This window comes from Scyliorhinus canicula, chromosome 11 (genome assembly GCF_902713615.1).
Source record: "Scyliorhinus canicula chromosome 11, sScyCan1.1, whole genome shotgun sequence".
Lineage (NCBI taxonomy): Eukaryota > Metazoa > Chordata > Chondrichthyes > Carcharhiniformes > Scyliorhinidae > Scyliorhinus > Scyliorhinus canicula.
The window spans coordinates 81,829,103-81,849,195 of NC_052156.1; the positions used below are offsets into that span (position 1 = coordinate 81,829,103).

At 50.7% G+C, this 20,093-nt stretch overlaps 1 protein-coding gene and 1 non-coding gene across 6 annotated transcripts in view; both read left to right on the plus strand.

The window, feature by feature from the left end:
• grip2b (glutamate receptor interacting protein 2b) overlaps nt 1-20,093 on the plus strand; it is a 1,006,802-nt gene that overhangs the window by 498,300 nt on the left and 488,409 nt on the right. For 4 of the 5 annotated variants that reach the window (XM_038810785.1, XM_038810786.1, XM_038810791.1 and 1 more), the window contains exon 1: nt 8,204-8,650. The exons of the other annotated variant lie outside the window; for it this stretch is intronic. In XM_038810785.1, coding sequence (XP_038666713.1) covers nt 8,530-8,650 — 121 coding nt within the window. In that variant the 5' untranslated portion in view covers nt 8,204-8,529. Of the gene's footprint in view, nt 1-8,203; nt 8,651-20,093 lie in introns of those variants that run through there. 5 annotated transcript variants of the gene reach the window in all.
• LOC119974064 lies at nt 19,263-19,369 on the plus strand. Its single transcript, XR_005462451.1, has one exon. It is a non-coding gene; the product is annotated as a U6 spliceosomal RNA (small nuclear RNA).

The following is a 20,093-nucleotide window of genomic DNA, read 5'->3' on the forward strand; positions in this document are numbered from 1 at the left end:
GGGGGGTGTGTGAGTGGTGTGTGTGTGGGGGTGTGTGAGTGGTGTGTGTGTGGCGTGTGTGTGGGGGTGTGTGAGTGGTGTGTGTGTGGGAGTGTGGGTGGTGTGGGGTGTGTGTGTGGGTGGGGTGGGTGGTGTGTGTGTGAGGGGTGCGGGTGAGGTGTGTGGGCGGTGTGTGTCTGGGGGGTGTGTGTGGGGTGTGGGTGGTGTGTGGGGGGTGTGAGTGGTGTGTGTGTGGGGGGTGTGAGTGGTGTGTGTGTGGGGGGTGTGAGTGGTGTGTGGGGGGGGGTGTGAGTGGTGTGTGTGTGGGGGTGGTGTGAGTGGTGTGTGTGTGGGGGGTGTGAGTGGTGTGTGTGTGGGGGGTGTGGGTGGGGTGTGAGTGGTGTGAGTGGTGTGAGTGTGGGGGGTGTGGGTGGTGTGTGTGGGGGGGCTGTGAGTGGTGTGTGTGGGGATTGCGGGTGGTGTGAGTGGGTGGTGTGTGGGGGGGTGTGAGTGGTGTGTGTGGGGGGGGTGTGAGTGGTGTGTGTGTGGGGGGGTGTGAGTGGGGGGGTGTGAGTGGTGTGTGAGTGGTGTGTGTGAGTGGTGTGTGTGGGGATTGGGGGTGGTGTGTGTGGGGGGGGTGTGAGTGGTGTGTGTGTGGGGGGGTGTGAGTGGTGTGTGTGTGGGGGGTGTGAGTGGTGTGTGTGTGGGGGGTGTGAGTGGTGTGTGTGTGGGGGGTGTGGGTGGGGTGTGAGTGGTGTGAGTGGTGTGTGTGTGGGGGGTGTGGGTGGTGTGTGTGGGGGGGCTGTGAGTGGTGTGTGTGGGGATTGCGGGTGGTGTGAGTGGGTGGTGTGTGGGGGGGTGTGAGTGGTGTGTGTGGGGGGGGTGTGAGTGGTGTGTGTGTGGGGGGAGTGTGAGTGGTGTGTGTGTGGGGGTGTGAGTGGTGTGTGTGTGGGGGGTGTGTGTGGGTGGGGTGTGTGTGAGGGGTGTGTGTGTGGGGGTGTGTGGGGTGTGTGTGAGTGGTGTGTGTGTGGGGGGTGTGGGTGGTGTGTGGGTGGTGTGTGTGTGGGGGTGTGAGTGGTGTGTGTGTGGGGGGTGTGGGTGGTGTGTGTCTGGGGGGTATGTGTGGGGGGTGGGTGTGGGTAGTGTGTGGGGATTGTGGGTGGTGTGTGTGGGGGGTGTGAGTGGTGGGGGTGTGGGTGGTGTGTGTGTGGGGGGTGTGAGTGGTGTGTGTGTGGGTGGTGTGTGTGTGGGGTGGGTGTGGGTGGTGTGTGTGTGTGAGGGTGCGGGTGGTGTGTGTGAGGTGTGTGGGCGGTGTGTGCCTGGGGGGTGTGTGTGGGTGGTGTGGGTGGTGTGTGGGGGGGGTGTGAGTGGTGTGTGTGTGTGGGGGGTGTGGGTGGTGTGTGTGTGGGGATTGCGGGTGGTGTGTGTGGGGGGATTGCGGGTGGTGTGTGTTGGGGGGTGTGAGTGGTGTGTGTGTGTGGGTGGTGTGTGGGGGGTGTGTGTGTGTGGGTGGTGTGTGTGTGGGGGGTGTGAGCGGTGTGAGTGGTGTGTGTGGGGATTGTGGGTGGTGTGTGTGGGGGGTGTGGGTGGTGTGTGTGGGGGTTGTGAGTGGTGTGTGTGTGGGGGGGGTGTGAGTGGTGTGTGTCTGGGGGGTGGGTGTATGTGGGGGGTGGATGTGGGTGGTGTGTGTGTGGGGGTTGCGGGTGGTGTGTGGGGGAGGGGGTGTGAGTGGTGTGTGTGGGGGGTGGATGTGGGTGGTGTGTGTGTGGGGGTTGCGGGTGGTGTGTGAGTGGGGGGGGTGTGAGTGGTGTGATCAGCCTCAGCTGAAATACTTTGTTAAGTTCTGGGAACTGCACGTTAGGAAAGATGTGAAGGCTTTGGAGAGAGTGCAGAAAAGAGAATGATTCCAGGGATGAGGATTCATTTGTGAAGATAGATTGGAGAAGTTGATACTGTTTGCGTCGGAGATTAGATTTTTCAGGAGGTATTTCAATTCATGAAGAGTCTGGACATTTGATCCTTGGCAATACTATTTGACCATGGAAGCCTCAGAGCCAAGCTCCATTCAGTTGTCACCCAATGTTGAGTTGCACTGAGAGCAAGGATTACCGGAAATCAGTCAGGAGCAATTCTCTGGCTCTTCCTCTCTGACAATGAGACAGAAACTGCGTGCCTGTCAAAATGGGAAAGAGTGAATTCAGCAAACCCCAAGGATCACATTTGGTCTATTTGATGTAGTCATGCACTGCTGCAGCTAGCTGAACTGTCCAGAGTAACTGCAATGTACAGTATAATTATCAGACAATCTCACTTCCAGCACACAGGTCAAAAATAAGAGGGAAACAGAATTAAACTATCAATAATTCTCTTTTGGGGGCAACACGGTGGCGCAGTGGTTAGCATTGCTGCCTCACGGCAATGAGGTCCCAGGTTCGATCCCGGCTCTGGGTCACTATCCGTGTGGAGTTTGCACGTTCTCCCCGTGTTTGCGTGGGTTTCGCTCCCACAACCCAAAGATGTGCAGGTTAGGTGGACTGGCCATGCTAAATTACCCCTTAATTGGTATAAAATGAATTAGGTACTCTAAATGTATTTTTAAAAAATTAATTCTCTTTTGCTGCAACAGTTTTGTTCACACAGTGAGACGCCATGGGGGAAAGTGTCTAGCATTTCTATAGCATCTGTCATTACTTTAGGACAGCCCAAAGTACTCAGGGCCAATTATATCCTTGAAATGTGCCGTCACTGTTGTAGACAATGCGGCTGCCAGTTTACACCAGAAGCTGCCATAAAATGCTCCAAGATAATCAGCCTCCGGATTGTTGAAGGCTGGATGTACGATAGAAGATGAGTGTCAGGACCCTATGGATCTCTGAGAGAATTGTCTGGGAAATTTCAATTTCGAATGGGCCCCCTTTCGGCCTTGGTACCCTCCCTGAATGTCTCTGAGTGAGAGACTTTGGATGGTTCTGTGGTGTAGTTACCCAGCAAATGTAGGACAAATTAAGACCCCATTTGGGTAACTACAGAATGGAACCCCAGTTTCCCCGACTACCACCATGATTTTCCCCACTACTCCCCCCATGACTAACCACTCCCCACCCAACTTGACTACCCCTCAATCCCCTGACAACCCCCAATCTGACTGTCCCTCAATCCCCTGACAACCCCCAATCTGACTGCCCCTCAATCCCCTGACAACCAATCTGACTGCCCCTCAATCCCCTGACAACCCCCAATCTGACTACCCCTCAATCCCCTGACAACCCCCAATCTGACTGCCCCTCAATCCCCTGACAACCCCCAATCTGACTGCCCCTCAATCCTGACTACCCCCAATCTGACTGCCCCTCAATCCCCTGACAACCCCCAATCTGACTGCCCCTCAATCCTGACTACCCCTAATCTGACTACCCCTCAATCCTGACTACCCCCAATCTGACTGCCCCTCAATCCCCTGACAACCCCCAATCTGACTACCCCTCAATCCCCTGACAACCTCCAATCTGACTGCCCCTCAATCCCCTGACAACCCCCAATCTGACTGCCCCTCAATCCTGACTACCCCAATCTGACTGCCCCTCAATCCCCTGACAACCCCCAATCTGACTGTCCCTCAATCCTGACTACCCCTAATCTGACTACCCCTCAATCCTGACTACCCCCAATCTGACTGCCCCTCAATCCTCTGACTACCCCCGATCTGACTGCCCTTCAATCCCCTGACTACCCCCAATCTGACTACCCCTCAATCCCCTGACTACCCCCAATCTGACTACCCCTCAATCCCCTGACAACCCCCAATCTGACTGCCCCTCAATCCTGACTACCCCCAATCTGACTGCCCCTCAATCCTGACTACCCCTAATCTGACTACCCCTCAATCCTGACTACCCCCAATCTGACTGCCCCTCAATCCTCTGACTACCCCCGATCTGACTGCCCTTCAATCCCCTGACTACCCCCAATCTGACTACCCCTCAATCCCCTGACTACCCCCAATCTGACTACCCCTCAATCCCCTGACAACCAATCTGACTACCCCTCAATCCCCTGACAACCAATCTGACTACCCCTCCCGATCACCCAACTGACCCTTTGACAATCCAACTACCCTCCCGACTTGATCCGACGAATAATAATAATAATCTTTATTGTCACAAGTAGGCTTATATTAACACTGCAATGAAATTACAGCGAAATCCCCTAATCGCCACATTCTGGCATCTGTTCGGGTACACGGAGGGAGAATTCAAAATGTCCAAATTATCTAACAGCACGTCTTTATTGACTTGTGGGAGGAAATCGGAGACCCGAGCGAAACCCACGCAGACCCAGGGAGAACGCACAGACTCCGCACAGACGGTGACCAAAGGCGGGAATCGAATCTGGGTAGTGGCGTGTGAAGCAACAGTGCTAACCACTGTGCAACGGTGCCTATCCAACCCGATTAACCACTCGCCCACAACTCACCACGACACTTACCCACTAAACTTATTTATCCATTCAGTAACATTCAGACTTGATTTTTAAAATTACAAATTGTCAGCTCATGCCATAAAAGCGGGCCACGTCCTGTCTTTCCCCAGCTCTACTCCGCTCTGATGGAGTTCCTGATGGATGCCGTGCTGTGCATTTCTGTGGAGGCTGGGCTCGGAAGAAGCCGGCAGAAATACCCAGCAGCGTCAAGTTGAGGAATTCACAATCGTCGCAGCAACCCAACAATCATTGCTGCTGCTCGGGATATCCAGGCCAAGGAGATGGTTGGTTTGACATCTCATCCGAAAGTGAGCAGCACTTTCCTTGCTGTGCTCCCCTGGGTTATTAATTTAATGATGTTGTCTTTGCCCTGGCCTTTGCCTAATACGAACAGGACATGATTCTTGCCAGTGGCAGAGAGTTATGACTGTTAGTCCCGCTAGTGACAGGATAACGAGAGTTCACCCACACACAGGATTATCTCCAAGAGAGGCTGGGAGGTAAATTTTCCTCAAATGTTCATTCATTTTGAAGACATATAGAAGAATCCGCAGAAGGACTGCAGATAGGAATGAAATATGGTGCATCTTGCTCGAAGTATGTAATGCAGTGCGCCAGCCGATCACTGTCCTGTCACCATCAGGACCAAGAACAAACAAAAGGCAGCGGGTTACACAGATAACGTGGAGACTTGAGTGCTTGGTCGAGACTGACACTCCCTTACCGTGCTGAGGGAGTGCTGCACTGCCTGAGGTGCCACTTTTCCGTTGAATTGGTAAACCATCAGGTGCATGGAACAGATCCTTGGCACATTTCAAAGGAGAGCAGAGGGGCACTCCCAAGTGTGCCGCCCAACATTTCTCCCTCAGCCAATACCTGAGGCTGAAGGACTGCTTGCGTTATGTAAATGCTGGTTGTGGGATCTTCCTGTGTACAGAATAACAGCCGCATTTCCTGTATTCCAAAAATGACTATGGCCCTAATCGAACTGCCTTGTTGCACCCGATTCGGGGTGCCACTGAGCTGTTAAACCTCGCGAGAGGCCTCTCGTGAGATTTGCAATGCTCGGGACGCCTCGTGAAATCTAACGAGATCTCGTGAGATGTCGCTGGGCGGGATCCAGGTTTACATATTTGAGTTAGCAGTCAGGTTCACTTAAATAGGTCAGAGCCGGATTCTCCCAAGGCCCAGAATTGAATGCCCACGCCTAGGAGATCTTGCCATGGCGCCGTTTAGAACTGGTCCCACAAACGTCGATCAGGCATAACGGTACCAGGTGAGATCTTCCCGGTCACAAGAGGCCCCCCGAATGGTCGGGCTCTGGGGCACTTTCACTGCCACCTGGACACATTGGAATTCCCAGCTTTCCACCCTGAAATTTCCACCCAATGAGTCTGGCAATGTCACCCTGGAACTGCCTGGATACCAGGTTGGTATTGCCAGAGGTCAGGCCAGGTTATGCCTTGCCCTTTTCCCTAGGTTGCCGGGATACACCCTGCTGGAGCGACTGCTGCTTCTGGATGTGGATGGGGAGGGAAGAATTGGGGATATATACAAGTGGCTGGGGGAGCAGGGAGGCGAGCGGGTGGTGAAGATCAAGGGGAAATGGGAAGCAGAGTTGGGAATGGAGATCAATTGGGGAAAATGGAGTGAGGCACTGCGAAGGGTAAACGGGACCTCCTCTTGTGCAAGGATGAGCCTGATACAGTTTAAGGTGGTGCACAGGACGCATATGACTCGGGCGAGAATGAGTGGGTTCTTTCAGGGGATAGCAGATGAGTGTGAGAGGTGTGGGTGGGGGTCAGCGAATCATGCGCACATGTTTTGGGGTTGCAAAAAAATTGTGAAGATTCTGGGTGGGAGTGTTCGCGGTCTTAGCCAGGATAGTGGAGAAAGGAGTGCACCCGGACCCTTTGGTGGCGATATTTGGGGTTTCAGAGAAGCCGGAGCTCATGGGGAGGAGGAAGGCCGATGTCATGACCTTCACCTCTCTGATTGCACGGCGACAAATTTTGCTGGAGTGGCGGTTGGCATCGCCACTGGGGGGGTAGCAGCATGGTTGGGTGACCTGTACGACTTCCTGCGGTTAGAGAAGATAAAGATGTGTTCGGGGCTCTGCAGGGGGTTTGAGGAAAGGTGGGGGATGTTTGTGAGCGTGTGTGAGGGGCTGTTCATTGCCAGGCAGGTGGGGGGGGGGGGGGGGGGGGGGTGAAAAAGGGGGAAAATCTGTTCAGACTGTATACTTGATTTTTGGGAAGAATGTTTCCCTGGGTGTTTATTTGCTGTGACCTGTTTTGCTACATGTTTGTAATAAAATACATTAAAAAAAAATTATGCCTTACCCTTGTGGGGTGAGGGGGGGGGCTCGAGGGCCCCAAAAGGTAAATTGGTGTGGGGGGGGGGGGGGGGGGGGGGCAGAGATTGCGGTGAGGGTTTAGAGATCAGACAGACCGTGGCAGCATTTAAAAATGACACCCCGATTTCTTCCTGCACTGTCAAGCTGAGCTGGTCAGCGCAAGAAATTAAGGTAAGTGCGACCTTGGTGGGCTGTCCTTATCGAGGCCAAAAAAACCCAGTCCCGTTTGATAGCGGGGCCATTAGCGTCGAGAAATACTCCGTTAAACACACCCAAAATTGGACTGTTTTTTTCCTGTTCAATCATGCCTGTCCGTTTCAAAAGTCCTGCGTGGTTCTGAAGAGCTGTAGAACATTCCGGAGTTGTGGAAGACACTATATAAACTCAATCCTCTTGTTTTTAAAGAACAAATTCAATGACAAAACATGGGCTCTGAAACTTATCAAACATCTCAGAAGTACCAATCTCACTCAGTCCAGAGTCCTTCATCAATAATACTGTGTAAACTAAAATGAAACACCTTCATGGTCCGGAGGAAGGACTGCACTTTCGAGAGTGTGACAATTAACCAAGGTCCTGTCTGCCTTCCTGGATTCCACTCGCAGTCTTTGACAAAGAGCAAGAAAGTCCTCTGTTGCCCTGGCCAACAATCCTCCCTCGACGAACGCCACCAGGAACACAGATCACCCAGTCAGTTCAACTTGGCTGGTTTTAGAATCTTACCCGGCTTAGAATGGCTGCTGCATTAGCCTGCACAGTAATGGTCACCGCACCATTGATCCCAGTTGTACGCCGAGTTCTGTGGGATATTTCTCAGTGCTGTGAGACACACAATCTAAATGTAAGTCTTTATTTCTCGTCTGAGTCTCACTGGCCAAGACTGAAGACAAACTGCCCTTGGGACCAACATCACTGATGTTTTGGCTAGTGGCTCCCAATGTCAAAATATGCCTGGGGCCTGTTATTGTCACTGACCACACATCCTCCGTGATTATGTCACAGTCTTGGTCACAGTTGCATTGCTGTCTCTAACTCGGGGTCTGTCATCAGTTTCAGTAAATAACGTATGCTTTCCATCAATTCAATTTGGATCAACTGTATGCCCGTCTCCATCGTCAAATTAAACATTAAACATGGAGAGGGACAGGAGGGAGAGGGTTCTGAAGACAGCACCGATGGTTAGAAGAGGGTGTGTATGGCGGAAGGACTCCCTGATGAATGGTGGGGCACGAGTACCATTCATAATTCAGATAATAGGCTGCCCATTCAGTGACTTCCGACCAAAGATAAGCAGCAAGTTTGCTTTAACACGAGCAGCTGTCCTACATAATCACAGCGTCAGCTTGGTTATGAAAAGCACTGGATTTCAAACTCAATTAATCAGTGCAGGAGGAGGGGAGGGGAATGTAATGGGAAGAGATGCAGCTCACAGAGAGAGAGAGAGAGAGAGCAGAAGAACAGACAAACTCGCTCCTGATAGTTAACAGGAGCTGTGACTGATTCGTCTGAAATTGCAGGGTTCTGGATACCTGGGACTGCTGTCGGCCCCCAGGCCCTTGAGCACAAGGCAAGACAAACGGTCCTTTAACGTTGGCAGACCTGTTTCCAGCTGCGCTGTGTAGGTTGCCCCCTTCACGCCAGGGGGACCACCCAGACGCTTTTCCCCGTGAGGACGGAAAGTCAGCGCTGGGGTGAGGCAGGACGGGCACTGCAAAATGCATCGGCTCCACTTGTTCTTCAAGCTGATGAGGCGCTCGGCACGGAAGAAAAGAGAAGAGGTCGGAGGGCGAGGAGGCCGTAAGGAAGGAACTTCCAGCCCTGCTCATGACACCAGCGGTAAGAGGGCGCTCGGGCTGCGTTCGTGGTCCCCACGTGCGACACCAGGGTCTGACAAAATTCAAATGGGTTTTCTTTAAAGTGCCTGTATGTTCAGCAGCAGTCGGCTGCAATGTTAATTCTTGTCCCTCTATAAAATGCCCTGTGGAATTTCTGCTTCCTCTCTCCTCACTTTCAGCGCTTCTTCTTCTGAAGATATGCATCATTACCCTGCAATGATCTTAAAAAAAGCTTGCTGTATTAACACTGCAGCAGCAAAGAGGCAGTGATAATCTGACCGAGAGCCATGAAAATATGAAAGGGCCAGATTGCCCGACTGCCTGTTGATAGATTATTCCAGTTTGACAGATTGGGAAGAGCCCGGGGGCATGGGTTTCAATGTGCAAAAGGAGGAATAGACAGGAGGTTGGGCGGTTCCACTTTTTGGAGTATGTGAGCCTCTAAAATGGATAGCCAGCTGGTTGGTGGTTGATGACCACATTCAGGAGGGAGTTGGACTGGTTCATGACTGGGGCAGAGGAAGCATCAATGTAATATTCCGCACGTCCAGATAATCTCTATCTAGCTGTTGATTGAGGCAGAAATATTGGACAAGACACCAGGGAGAGATCCACTGCTTGTGCAGGTTAGCTGGATTGGCCGTGCTAAATTGCCCCTTAGGGCTGTATTGTCCGTTCCTGAGGCTAAGTGCCGACGCTAATGGAGGATCCATGGTGTTTCACGACGGGAAAATCGGTGCAAAGCCCTCACCGATTCCGCTACTGGTGAGGGGCTAGCGCTGGCGCCGCATGGAACACCCGCGTGCTGAAAACAGTTGGAGCATCGCTGGGTCCCGTGCTGCGCATGCGCAGGGCTGACGAGCTGCAGCCGCACGTACGCCTGCACCCTCCACACACACTCCGAGCGCCAGCCGTGCTGGACCGCGTACCCTCCCATGCCGTGCCACAGCGTACCTCCTAGCCAACATCCACCGCTCCCCCCGACCTGGAAGATTCCGGCATGGATCTCGGCTGAATGTAGTGGCACTGGACACTGTTGGCACGCCCTCTGTCTCTCTCCCCGCAGCTGGTATGCCAGGCTCCCGACCACTGAGACCACAAGTGGCCCACGCCGTCGGGAGGCGGAGCGTCGCGCGTGGGTCCAACCCATCGGAGGCGGGTAGGCAGGCCAAGGACATTCCAACGGGGTTGCAACTGCGCACGGCGCGCGTCTCGATAATGCCGATTTGGAAGGGGCGGAGCATCGCGACCCGGCTTCAAACTGGCGCCTACCCAAATTTTGGCATCGGGAACCATTCTCCGCCCAATTGCCATCCCCGATTTCGGCGTCGTGCTCCGGAGAATTCAGCCCTTCGTGCCCAAAAGATGGGTGGATCAGCTATGCTGAATTACCCATTAGTGTCCAAAGGATGTGCAGGTTAGGTGGAGTTATGGGGGTTAGGGCGGGGAAGTGGGTCCAGGTAGGGTCCTCTTTCAGAATGTCGGTGCAGACTCGAGGGCTGATTACCTCTATCGGTACCGTGGGAATTCTATGGTGTTTCAAAATAGTGCCGTAACCACTTGAGAATGCAGGCGGGGCCTCAGTTTAATATCTTATCCTAGGGGTTACCAAACTGTGGACCATGTTGGGGTCATAGGTCGATCATTTGGTGTCAAGAGCTCTGAGGCAGCTATGGCGACGGTGGAGCGGAGATTCTGGCAGCCGGGTCAGTCCTCCCAGCGGTGTGGCTGCAGTACTCACATGCTCACGATTCTTAGCTCCAAGGACCCATTCCAATCTTCACCTGTCACCGGACACCACCACCCACTCCCAATCGCACCAAATTCTAAGCATTGAAATGGAGTCACAGTGGAAAAAAGTTTGAGAGGCACCGTCTTATCTGCAAGGCTCCCTCAATATTCCACTGTGAGGTGACTGACACCTTTTGATGAGTGTGAATGTTCTTTTTGATTTGCCTTTTGTCGTTTCTCATTTTCACATTATTTCATCCCACTGCTTCAGAAATTGTGTTGATGAGGATTAAATTTGAAGCCTAACTAAAAGGAAAAATTGGGTAACGCCAGCCTTTCATGATGGCAAATGAAGTGATATCTTAAGGGAATGTGCAAGATATTAAAGGCTTAAAAAATGTGAGTCCTCCCAGAGCAGCACAGAATCTCAAACCAGGAGACAAGACTAAAATTGATAGATTTAGATCTCAGGAAGAACTTTGTCCCTTGAAACTGATAATCTTTGGAGTGCAGGGAATGGAGGAGGAATTCTTCAGTGCAGTTAATCAGAGACAGTTCAATCCAGACCAAGTCTGGATGTCTCTGTTATATTTTTGTTGTTCTTTGGACTTCCGCACCAGAGATTATTCTCAGAATTAAGTCTTAATCTCCTACAATCTCAGCAGTTTCTTCATTGACCCTGACATTCAGATAAAATTCCTATCGGAGTGCCCTGGGTAACAAACTGTACACCTTTTTAGAGATGGGTTTTCACAGCTGGGTCTACCCAGTGCCCTGACAGACCACTTCCCCGTTTGGAAGGTGACAGAGCATCAAACTTCACAACTTGCTTTAGACACTAAGGTCGAGATATCCCCGGTTCTGTGAGGGTGGGGTTAGAGTTAGGAAGGCTTGCAAAAATGGAAGGTCTCAGGTGGCATGCGTGCTGTCTGCCCACTGCCATGCCATTTTGCCAGTGGTGTTAAAGGTGATATCCTTTTGGCCAAAGTCCATTTGAGCCAGTTAAGGGCCTCCTCCTGTCTTGGTTGACATTCTTCCAGAGCTGTGTGGATTTTTCACTGTGTGGGGAAAACACCAGGTAAATCCGTGTGGGCTCCAGGAGGCGCCCTCCTCCTTTTTGGGCACTCTTTGGCCCATGAAGGGCCCGTGTTGGTGGAAGTGGCAGAGACAGCCTCAGTGATCCCACCATAGGGACTGTCTGGTGGCCCTCACCATCTCCACCTACCTGGCTGGGTGGGTGCATCCATCGATACACCCTCAGGATATGGATGTTACTGGCCAAGCCAGCATTTATTATCCGTTCATCGGTTTCCCCTGGAAGGTGGTAATGGGTGGTCTTCCTAAACCATCTGGTGATGTTATTCCCAGAGGTACTGGGTGGAGAAGCTGACCTCCACCCCAGCAGTACCCACCTTCGAGAAATCAGCAAGGCAATGGCCAGGACATCACACCCTGCTCCCATCTGCAGCTCTGGTAAATCTGACACCCCAAATATGGCCCATAAGGGACTTGGTCCAATTCAATTTGCGAAATGACTGACATGGTGCTAAAGAAGTAGACCCAGAATTCCACGAGCTTAGGACACGCCCAGAACATGTGCATCTGATTAGCTGGACCCCTTTCACAGCATCTACACTTATCCTCCACTCTCACAAACACGCTACTCATCCTAGGCCTAGTAAAATGAGCCCTATGCACTACTTTCAGCTGTATTACGCCAAGCCTCTACACAAAGAGACGGCATTCACCCTTCGCAGGGCCTCACTCCACACCTCGTCCTCCATCCCAACTCCTCCTTCCACTTGGCCCCTCCACCGATTCTGCCTATTCATCTCTAATCCTTCCATAAAATCCCAATGTATTCCGCTCCTCTGCCCCTGCAAGCGAATAAACTCTCTCCAACAAAGAGGATGGCAGCACCACAGGAATGTCGGAAAGATCCATTTTGCGAAATTGCGAACCTGTAGGTATCTAAACTCAAGCCTAAATATCTGCAAAAATTCCTCCAAGCTCACAAATCGCCATTCACAAATAAATTTACAACCACTTCTCCTCGCGCCCCTTAAACCTGGCGTCCAACAACACAAGCTCAAACGTATGGTTAACATAGATCAGCGCCAGCTTCCACACCGCCCCCAATTACAAGTGTTGCCCAAATTGTCTCCAATCTTCAGGGTGGAAATAACCACTGGATGAGGTGAATATTTCCCCGGAGAAAACGGGAGCGAAACCATTACCAATGTCCTCAACCCCTGTCCTCTATACAACACCGACTCCATCGGCACTCCATCAGCAAGAAATCTCAATAATGAGTGAGAAAAACAAGACTTCCAAACGTCCTTACCTGAGGAAATATATACCTGAGGGAATGTAACAAAGGGGTGAGAGGGATGTCTCTGAGGAGACACTAAGCAGAATAGACCTTTGCTACCTGCAGTTTAGAAGAGTGAGTTCATTGAAACGTCTAAAATTCTTAGAGGGCATTAAGGGATAGATGCTGAAGGGCTGTATCCCCTGAAGGGTCGGGAAGTAAGGATCAGACGGTGGGATCATCCGTTCCTGCTGATCGGCAGAATTTACCGGTGCCGCCAAAGTCAACGGTTCTGTGGCTGGCTCACCGCATTTTCCGCTGGTGGGATTGGAAAATCCCGACCATAGTTTCCGGATAAGGAGTCAACCATTCAGGACTGAGGTGAGGAGGGATTTATTCACTCAGACAGTTGTGAATCATGGGATTGTCTACTCCTTGGGGCTGCTGAGTGAACTCGAGGCATAAATTTGCCTGTTTCTGGACAACAAAGGAACCAAGGAGATAATGTGGGAAGCTGAGGCCATGATCTTATTGAACATGGCAGCAGGCTCCTATTTCTTATGTCCATATGATGGCTCCTAATTTCAAAACACATCTTTTCTGGTAAAAGTTAAGCAGCTGAATAAATTTTTCTTCTTTTCCGTCTCCACAATTTCATCACCTCATCTCTTCCGCACATAGATGCCAAGTGAGGTGAGTGAAACAGTGTCATAGAACGTCGATGTAAAATGCTTTACACTTACTTTTTTACGAAAGGTTAATGATGAGATTTCAGATGCAGCTGTGAATAATTATCAGGAGATGTTGTTCTGTGATATTACCTGTTATTTTAAAAAGCAATGTTGGTTGCTTACCTTTTGGTTTTGTGTACTGTGGGGGAATTATGTTAACATCAACGCACTCGCGAGACGTGGTGCAGACTGAACTCTGCCACTGCAATTAGGCACAGACCCCTGACTTCAACATGTGTGTAGTGAGCAACACTGGTCGCCATCCCAACCAGAAAATGCTGACAATATTCTGCATTCAGCAGCGTTAATTTGTACTCATTAGAAATATTCTGCGTTCTGAAGTGATCATTCAGCCATCATTTGACTTCCAATCGCGGTCAATTGACATGTCCAGTAATTAACTGACACGATAGCACAGTGGCACAATGGTTAGTGCTGCTGCCTCACAGGGAACTGGGTTCAATTCCGGTTTGGGTCACTGTCTGCGTGGAGTTTGCACATTGTCCCCGTGTCTGTGTGGGTTTCCTCCGGGCGCACTGGTTTCCTCCCATGGTCCAAGGATGTGCAGGTTAGGTGGATTGGCCATGCCAAATTTCCCCTTAGTGTCCAAAAGGTTAGGTGGGGTTACGGGGATAGGGTGGGGGTGCAGGTCTAAGTAGGGTGCACTTTCGGACGATCGGTGCAGAAACAATGGGCTGAATGGCCTTCTTCTGCACTGGAGGTATTCTATGATTCTATGTCGTGATTCTATGAAATGAAATCTCACAAAGGTGAAAAATGACATTTGCAAGCTTCTAGCATCATTTCAATGCTCAGAAGGCACTCAACTCACATCAAAGCGATCATGGAGCTTGTCTATTATGCAAAACTCTGAGTTGTAGCCATCGTGGCAGAATTAACCACATTTGAGAGGATTTTCCGAAGTCCCAGATGATGCAGTATATGCATGCAGTGTGTAAATTGTTTGACATAGGGTCAGTGCACAAATCACTGTGATAATTAATTATTAATGTGGGGGTGTGAGGATCTGGAGGAACGGTGCATTAAACAAACTTGGGCAAATCTTTCAAACGCAATTGCAGATGGTCCCTTAACCTATGCACTGAATCATTTGTGATCTATTTTTTATGGCTTTCCTCACTGACTCTGCCAGGTCTGATTTCTCGCAATGCCATCTGTGCAGATTCTAGTCGGTTTCCAAGCAAATTTTGGTTTGCTTTGGTAGGATTTGGGGTGCCCAGCAGCCCAACTGGCAACATTCAGCAGCAAAATCACCAATGCAGTAACTGCCGAGCACATAGCACAGCATAAAAATTGGAACTGTTGTTTTTCCTCTTTGAGTAGTTGCTTTTAGTACAGCACATACTGGAAGGCCAAGGATAGCAGGTTCAAACCAATGGACCCCCATGTAAGGGGCAGCAACACCAATTATGGACCTCGGATTTTTGACCGGGGATCCAAAACCTTCACTGCTCAAGGACCCCCTGTATTGGGTTCATTCTGCCATCCGGATCGCTGGTGGTAGAGGTTCCGGTGTTGAGAAAATTCCCAGTGGGGCAATTCCGTCCCCTCTGCACCTGCCCACTCTGCCCTCAGTGGCCCCAAAATAAGAGGAGGTGGCTCTTGGCCCAGCTAGATCCCTCTCAATATCTACAGCCAGAGGTATTCCGGAAGGGCTTGGAACTTCCCTCATCCCTCCAGAAATTCCGGTGGAGTCAGAGCTCCTGTGACCTGCCATTGGAGACAAGGGGCTGGATTCTCCGATCGGCGACGCCAAAATCGCGTTCGGCGATCAGCAGGAGAATCCACTTTTACGCTGGAATTGGGGGCGGCGCTCCCCGATGCTCCGCCCCGATGGGTCAACTTCCCTACGGCGTCGGCCACGTGTCCTCACAATTTTCGGGGACCTCGCGTGGTGGCTGTTTTGTTAAGCTCTTGACGTAGCATAAACTGCTTCCTTGATGTGCACTCTGACATAGGAAGGTTCAGACTTGGAGATAGCTTGAACACATTTATTAAACTCCTACTTCGATTCGACTCTCCTGTTTTTCCTGCTATAGCTAATCAGACTATCTAACCAGTCTGCTACAATCCACGTGGTGGGTGTGATATGTTTCAATCAACCCTGTGTCTGTACTCACTGAGTGTCTCCACTGGAAAGAGGAAGATCATGTGTGCTGTGTCCTTCTATATGGGTTGGTGTAATGCCCCCCTGTGGTAGTGTCACCTCTGTGTGTGTCGTGAATGCCCATTGGTTGTGTCCTATCTTACTGACTTATTCGTTCACTGTGTGTCGTGTCTCTGGTGCTCCCTCCAGTGTTTATCTAGTCTAAGTGTATTTACATTAACCCCGTGTGTATTTATAGTGATGCATATCACCACAGTGGCAGCGGTCTATGTCCAGCACCGCCACAGTTGGGGGGAGGGGGGGGGCACCGCTGGCAGAGGTGGCTTCGGCGGGGACTGGGAGACTGGAGGGTGGAGGGTGGTCTGGGGGTGGCGAGACTGGTTACAGGGGGGCAGTTTATGGCAGGCTGGATCTGCACGTGGCCGGTGTCATGTTGTACGGCGCGGCTGCTGCAGGTTGCCGCCGTACACCTGCACGGCCACGGACCCGGCAATTCTGCAGCCGTATCCGCAGGTAAAGCTGCGGGGCTTTACACGACGTGGCTGCTACCACCACCCCCCCCCCCCCTCCCCCGCCCCCACCAACTGGGCGGAAGATCGCTGCGGGGGCGGCAATGATGTTTTGGTCGTAAAACCAGATGGATCCTGTGGATATAGCCTCAGAATCGGAGAATCCAGCCCAAGGAATTTTTAAGCCTCTCACAATTGAAGTAATAAAGGTAGGGGGAGGCAGAAATGCTTCATTTTTGTCACGCTTTCCCTCAGGCGATGTTTTGCTAAGTAAGTGCATGCTAGAGATTTAATTAGCCTCTCCCTTCACCAAGCAGAGCATGGGTGTATGTGTGTGTGTGTGTTTGTGGGTGTGTGGGGGGGGGGGGGGGGGGATCACCACAAACAAGAGGCGGAAAGGGAGACAAATTCCTTATCACACAGATCATTCGAACATGATAAGTGTCCCCAGATGTGATGACTCGGCAGAGACGCATCACTTAAATGCAAATTGGATCAAGTGTTTGAAAGGGAGGGTTATAACAGGATGTGAAGAATAGGAAGGACCGTGTTATGGGACGAGAGTAAATTGTCCCAGCGGAAGTGCTGACACAGACACATGTCCATAAATAGAGACTGAGGATTCTGTCCACACCCCCAGCGGAAGTGCTGACACAGACACATGTCCATAAATAGAGACTGAGGATTCTGTCCACACCCCCAGCGGAAGTGCTGACACAGACACATGTCCATAAATAGAGACTGAGGATTCTGTCCACACCCCCAGCGGAAGTGCTGACACAGACACATGTCCATAAATAGAGACTGAGGATTTTGTCCACATTTTGTCCAAAGGTATCTGAAATCTGGCCTTAAGCGAATTATGCGGTTCAAAAGATGGCGAGACTTTATGGGAGAGTGAATAGCTCACTTGATATTAATGCACCCAATCTCCTTGATCCTTCACACATGTCCATCAAACCTTCCTCCTGAACCAACCTTGGCCCACAAAACTGGCAACTCCCTCCCCACCCACTCTCGGGCTTGTCCAGTTGCATTTATCTTGGAGTGTCTCAATATTACAGTCACATTTTCAAGCACAGCAGGAATGGAAGTCATTATCCTGGTGTTTAACTACATTTTATTCAATACCAAATGTCATATTTTTACTTTTAATGGATTTTTATGGCATAAGTATCAATCACATTAAAAGTCATAAATCTTCCCTGATTGAACGTTTTTAAACATGCTGTGCTTAATGAATGACGGTTAAATGATTCGAAATTCACATTTTAAGACTCAAAGAAGAAATATTCTGATGTGGGTTCAGGGTTCCCTTAGATCTCAATTGTCCGTGTTGATTTGTACCTGTTTATGCCCATTTCAAGGTTGGGCTTATTTCAGTGAGATTGGCAAGTTACCTGACTGTAACATGATACTGACAAAATGGACATGGGTTCAGACACATTTTCAAGTCGAATTTGGCCCAAGTTGGACCCTCCAGGCCTCAGTATTTTATTTTGTCTCTGTACTCTATTAACACTGGTCGTCTGTCAACTTGCCCTCAAGAGAGAGGAAGTATATCAGTGATTGTGGTTTAGCGGTCATGGTTGAATAGCTGGCATTGTGTTTGAAAGCTGGTCAGCGAGTGATAGGGGTGTGATGTATTGAGCAGTGTGCGAGATTAGTCATGCAGTTGGTGGTGTGTGACCTTTGGGGGTGAATTCACCGACCTTAATCATTCGTATGAGGTCTTTGATCTTCTTGCAGCACTGCATCCAGGTCCAAGGGGCTTGAGCCCTGGCACTGACTGCCACAGCTATCTGCTTCCACTGACGTTACATGGTCCAACTGGGGCCCTCCGAACCCCCTGGGGTTAGAGGACCTCGATCCTCTTATTACCTTCACCACCAAAAGTGTCTGGTGCAGCATTAAGAACCTTAGAGCATCTTCTCTTCTTTGTTTCAGCAAAATTTACTTTTCTACCTGCTCAGACTCTCTTCCGCAAACGGTTCCAGCACTGACTTTAGCCAGAATACATCCCCCCCCCCCACTTTTAAATAGTGCAGGCCAGCTTTTAAATGGAGCCAAATAAAATACTACAGGTGCTGGAATCTGAAATTAATACCAGAAAATGCTAGAAATACTCAAGACGTATCTGTCAAACAAGATACTAACCAGTGGGCAGAATTTTACAGTTGTGATTTTCCAGGTCCCGCCAAAATTAAGAGACTTTTGGCGGGCTTGCTGCATTTTCAGGCCCCGCCCCGTTCTGTCCGTTAACTCTGTGATGCACAATCAATGGACACAAAACGTAGATGAAGTCCGAACGATAGGCTTTAATACACAAGAAGTGTACCCGGCAGCAGCCATACAGAAGAAAGGCCAACTGCCAGGAAGCACAGGTTCTTATATCCCGCCTCGTAGGCGGAGCTACCTACCTCTCAGCCAATCGGCTGAGAGGCACATGACTTACCCGGGCCAATGGGCAGCGAGTCCTCTGCACCAATGGCAGCAAGTCCTCTGCACCAATGGCAGCTCACACTTCCAGGTACCGTAATACCCTAGTCATACTACCACACTCTGTTCGCCTCTCCACTGACACTTCTGCAGCTGCCCAGTTATTCCCAGCTTTCCTGTTTTTTATGTATATGGTGCTCACCTTGCAAGCACTTGCCTGCCACCCCCCCCCCCCCCCCCCCCGCCCGCCCTTGAGATGTGCAGTTGCTCAACAGCACTGACTGCAGGCAGCAATGACTAAAATTAGCAGGTAGTACATTTCTCAGAGTTCCACAATTTTAAAGCGATATTGTTTTTCGAGTAGTGAATGAGGCACATGAGCGATATAATGCCAGGGCGATAGTCAAATACTACAGATGCTTAATGTCTGAAATAAGTGGAGAAAATGCTGCAGATACTCAGTAGGTGAGGTTACATCTATGAAGAGAAAAACTGAGTTAACATTTCAGTTCAACGACTTTTCACCGGTTTTGATAAGATCATCGACCCGAGACATTGGGAGCGATTTTGAGCCAGCGTTAGCCATCAGTGTAAACAGCGACACAGGCCCAAAATCACACGAGAGTTGGGAAATGAGGTTCTTGTCAGCGAGATCGCGTTTCCCGATTTTCCACACCGACACAATGGGGTTCCTGCAGTTTCATTTCAATACATTTTAATACTTTTAAATATCGTTAGTGGGCTTTCCCACAACCTTCCCACATGTGCTCGCTTCGGCAGCACATATACTAAAATTGGAACGATACAGAGAAGATTAGCATGGCCCCTGCGCAAGGATGACACGCAAATTCGTGAAGCGTTCCATATTTTTTGGGGCCTCACGGTAGCATGGTGGTTAGCATCAATGCTTCACAGCTCCAGGGTCCCAGGTTCGATTCCCGGCTGGGTCACTGTCTGTGTGGAGTCTGCACGTCCTCCCCGTGTGTGCGTGGGTTTCCTCCGGGTGCTCCGGTTTCCTCCCACAGTCCAAAGATGTGCGGGTTAGGTGGATTGGCCATGCTAAATTGCCCGTAGTGTAAGGTTAATGGGGGGATTGTTGGGTTACGGGTATACGGGTTACGTGGGTTTAAGTAGGGTGATCATTGCTCGGCACAACATCGAGGGCCGAAGGGCCTGTTCTGTGCTGTACTGTTCTATGTTCTATGTTCTATGTTGGTGGGGTTTACAACAGGTTTATTGAAACTTGAACCAGCTGACTGGAACCCACCATGGGTGCAAAACTAAGTATAGCCCCTGGGATAGAGGGGCTTCCCAGACGGTACCAGGGTGACAATGCCAGGGGCCCTATTGGTTGGGGGGGGCTTATATGTGGTGGAGAGAGATCCCTGATGCTCACATTGGGCGGGGGGTGGTAGTGGCTGTGTGATATATGGGGGGGTGGGGGTGCAAATGCTCCAATGCCTGTATGGTGGAGGGGGAATTGTACCTCCGGTTTCCGGCCCCCGAAAAGCAGCGTTCTCTGGGAGTACGCCGCGCGGCATTCTCGGGGAGTACGCCTCGCTGCGTTCTCGGGGAGTACGCCGTGCTGCGTTCTC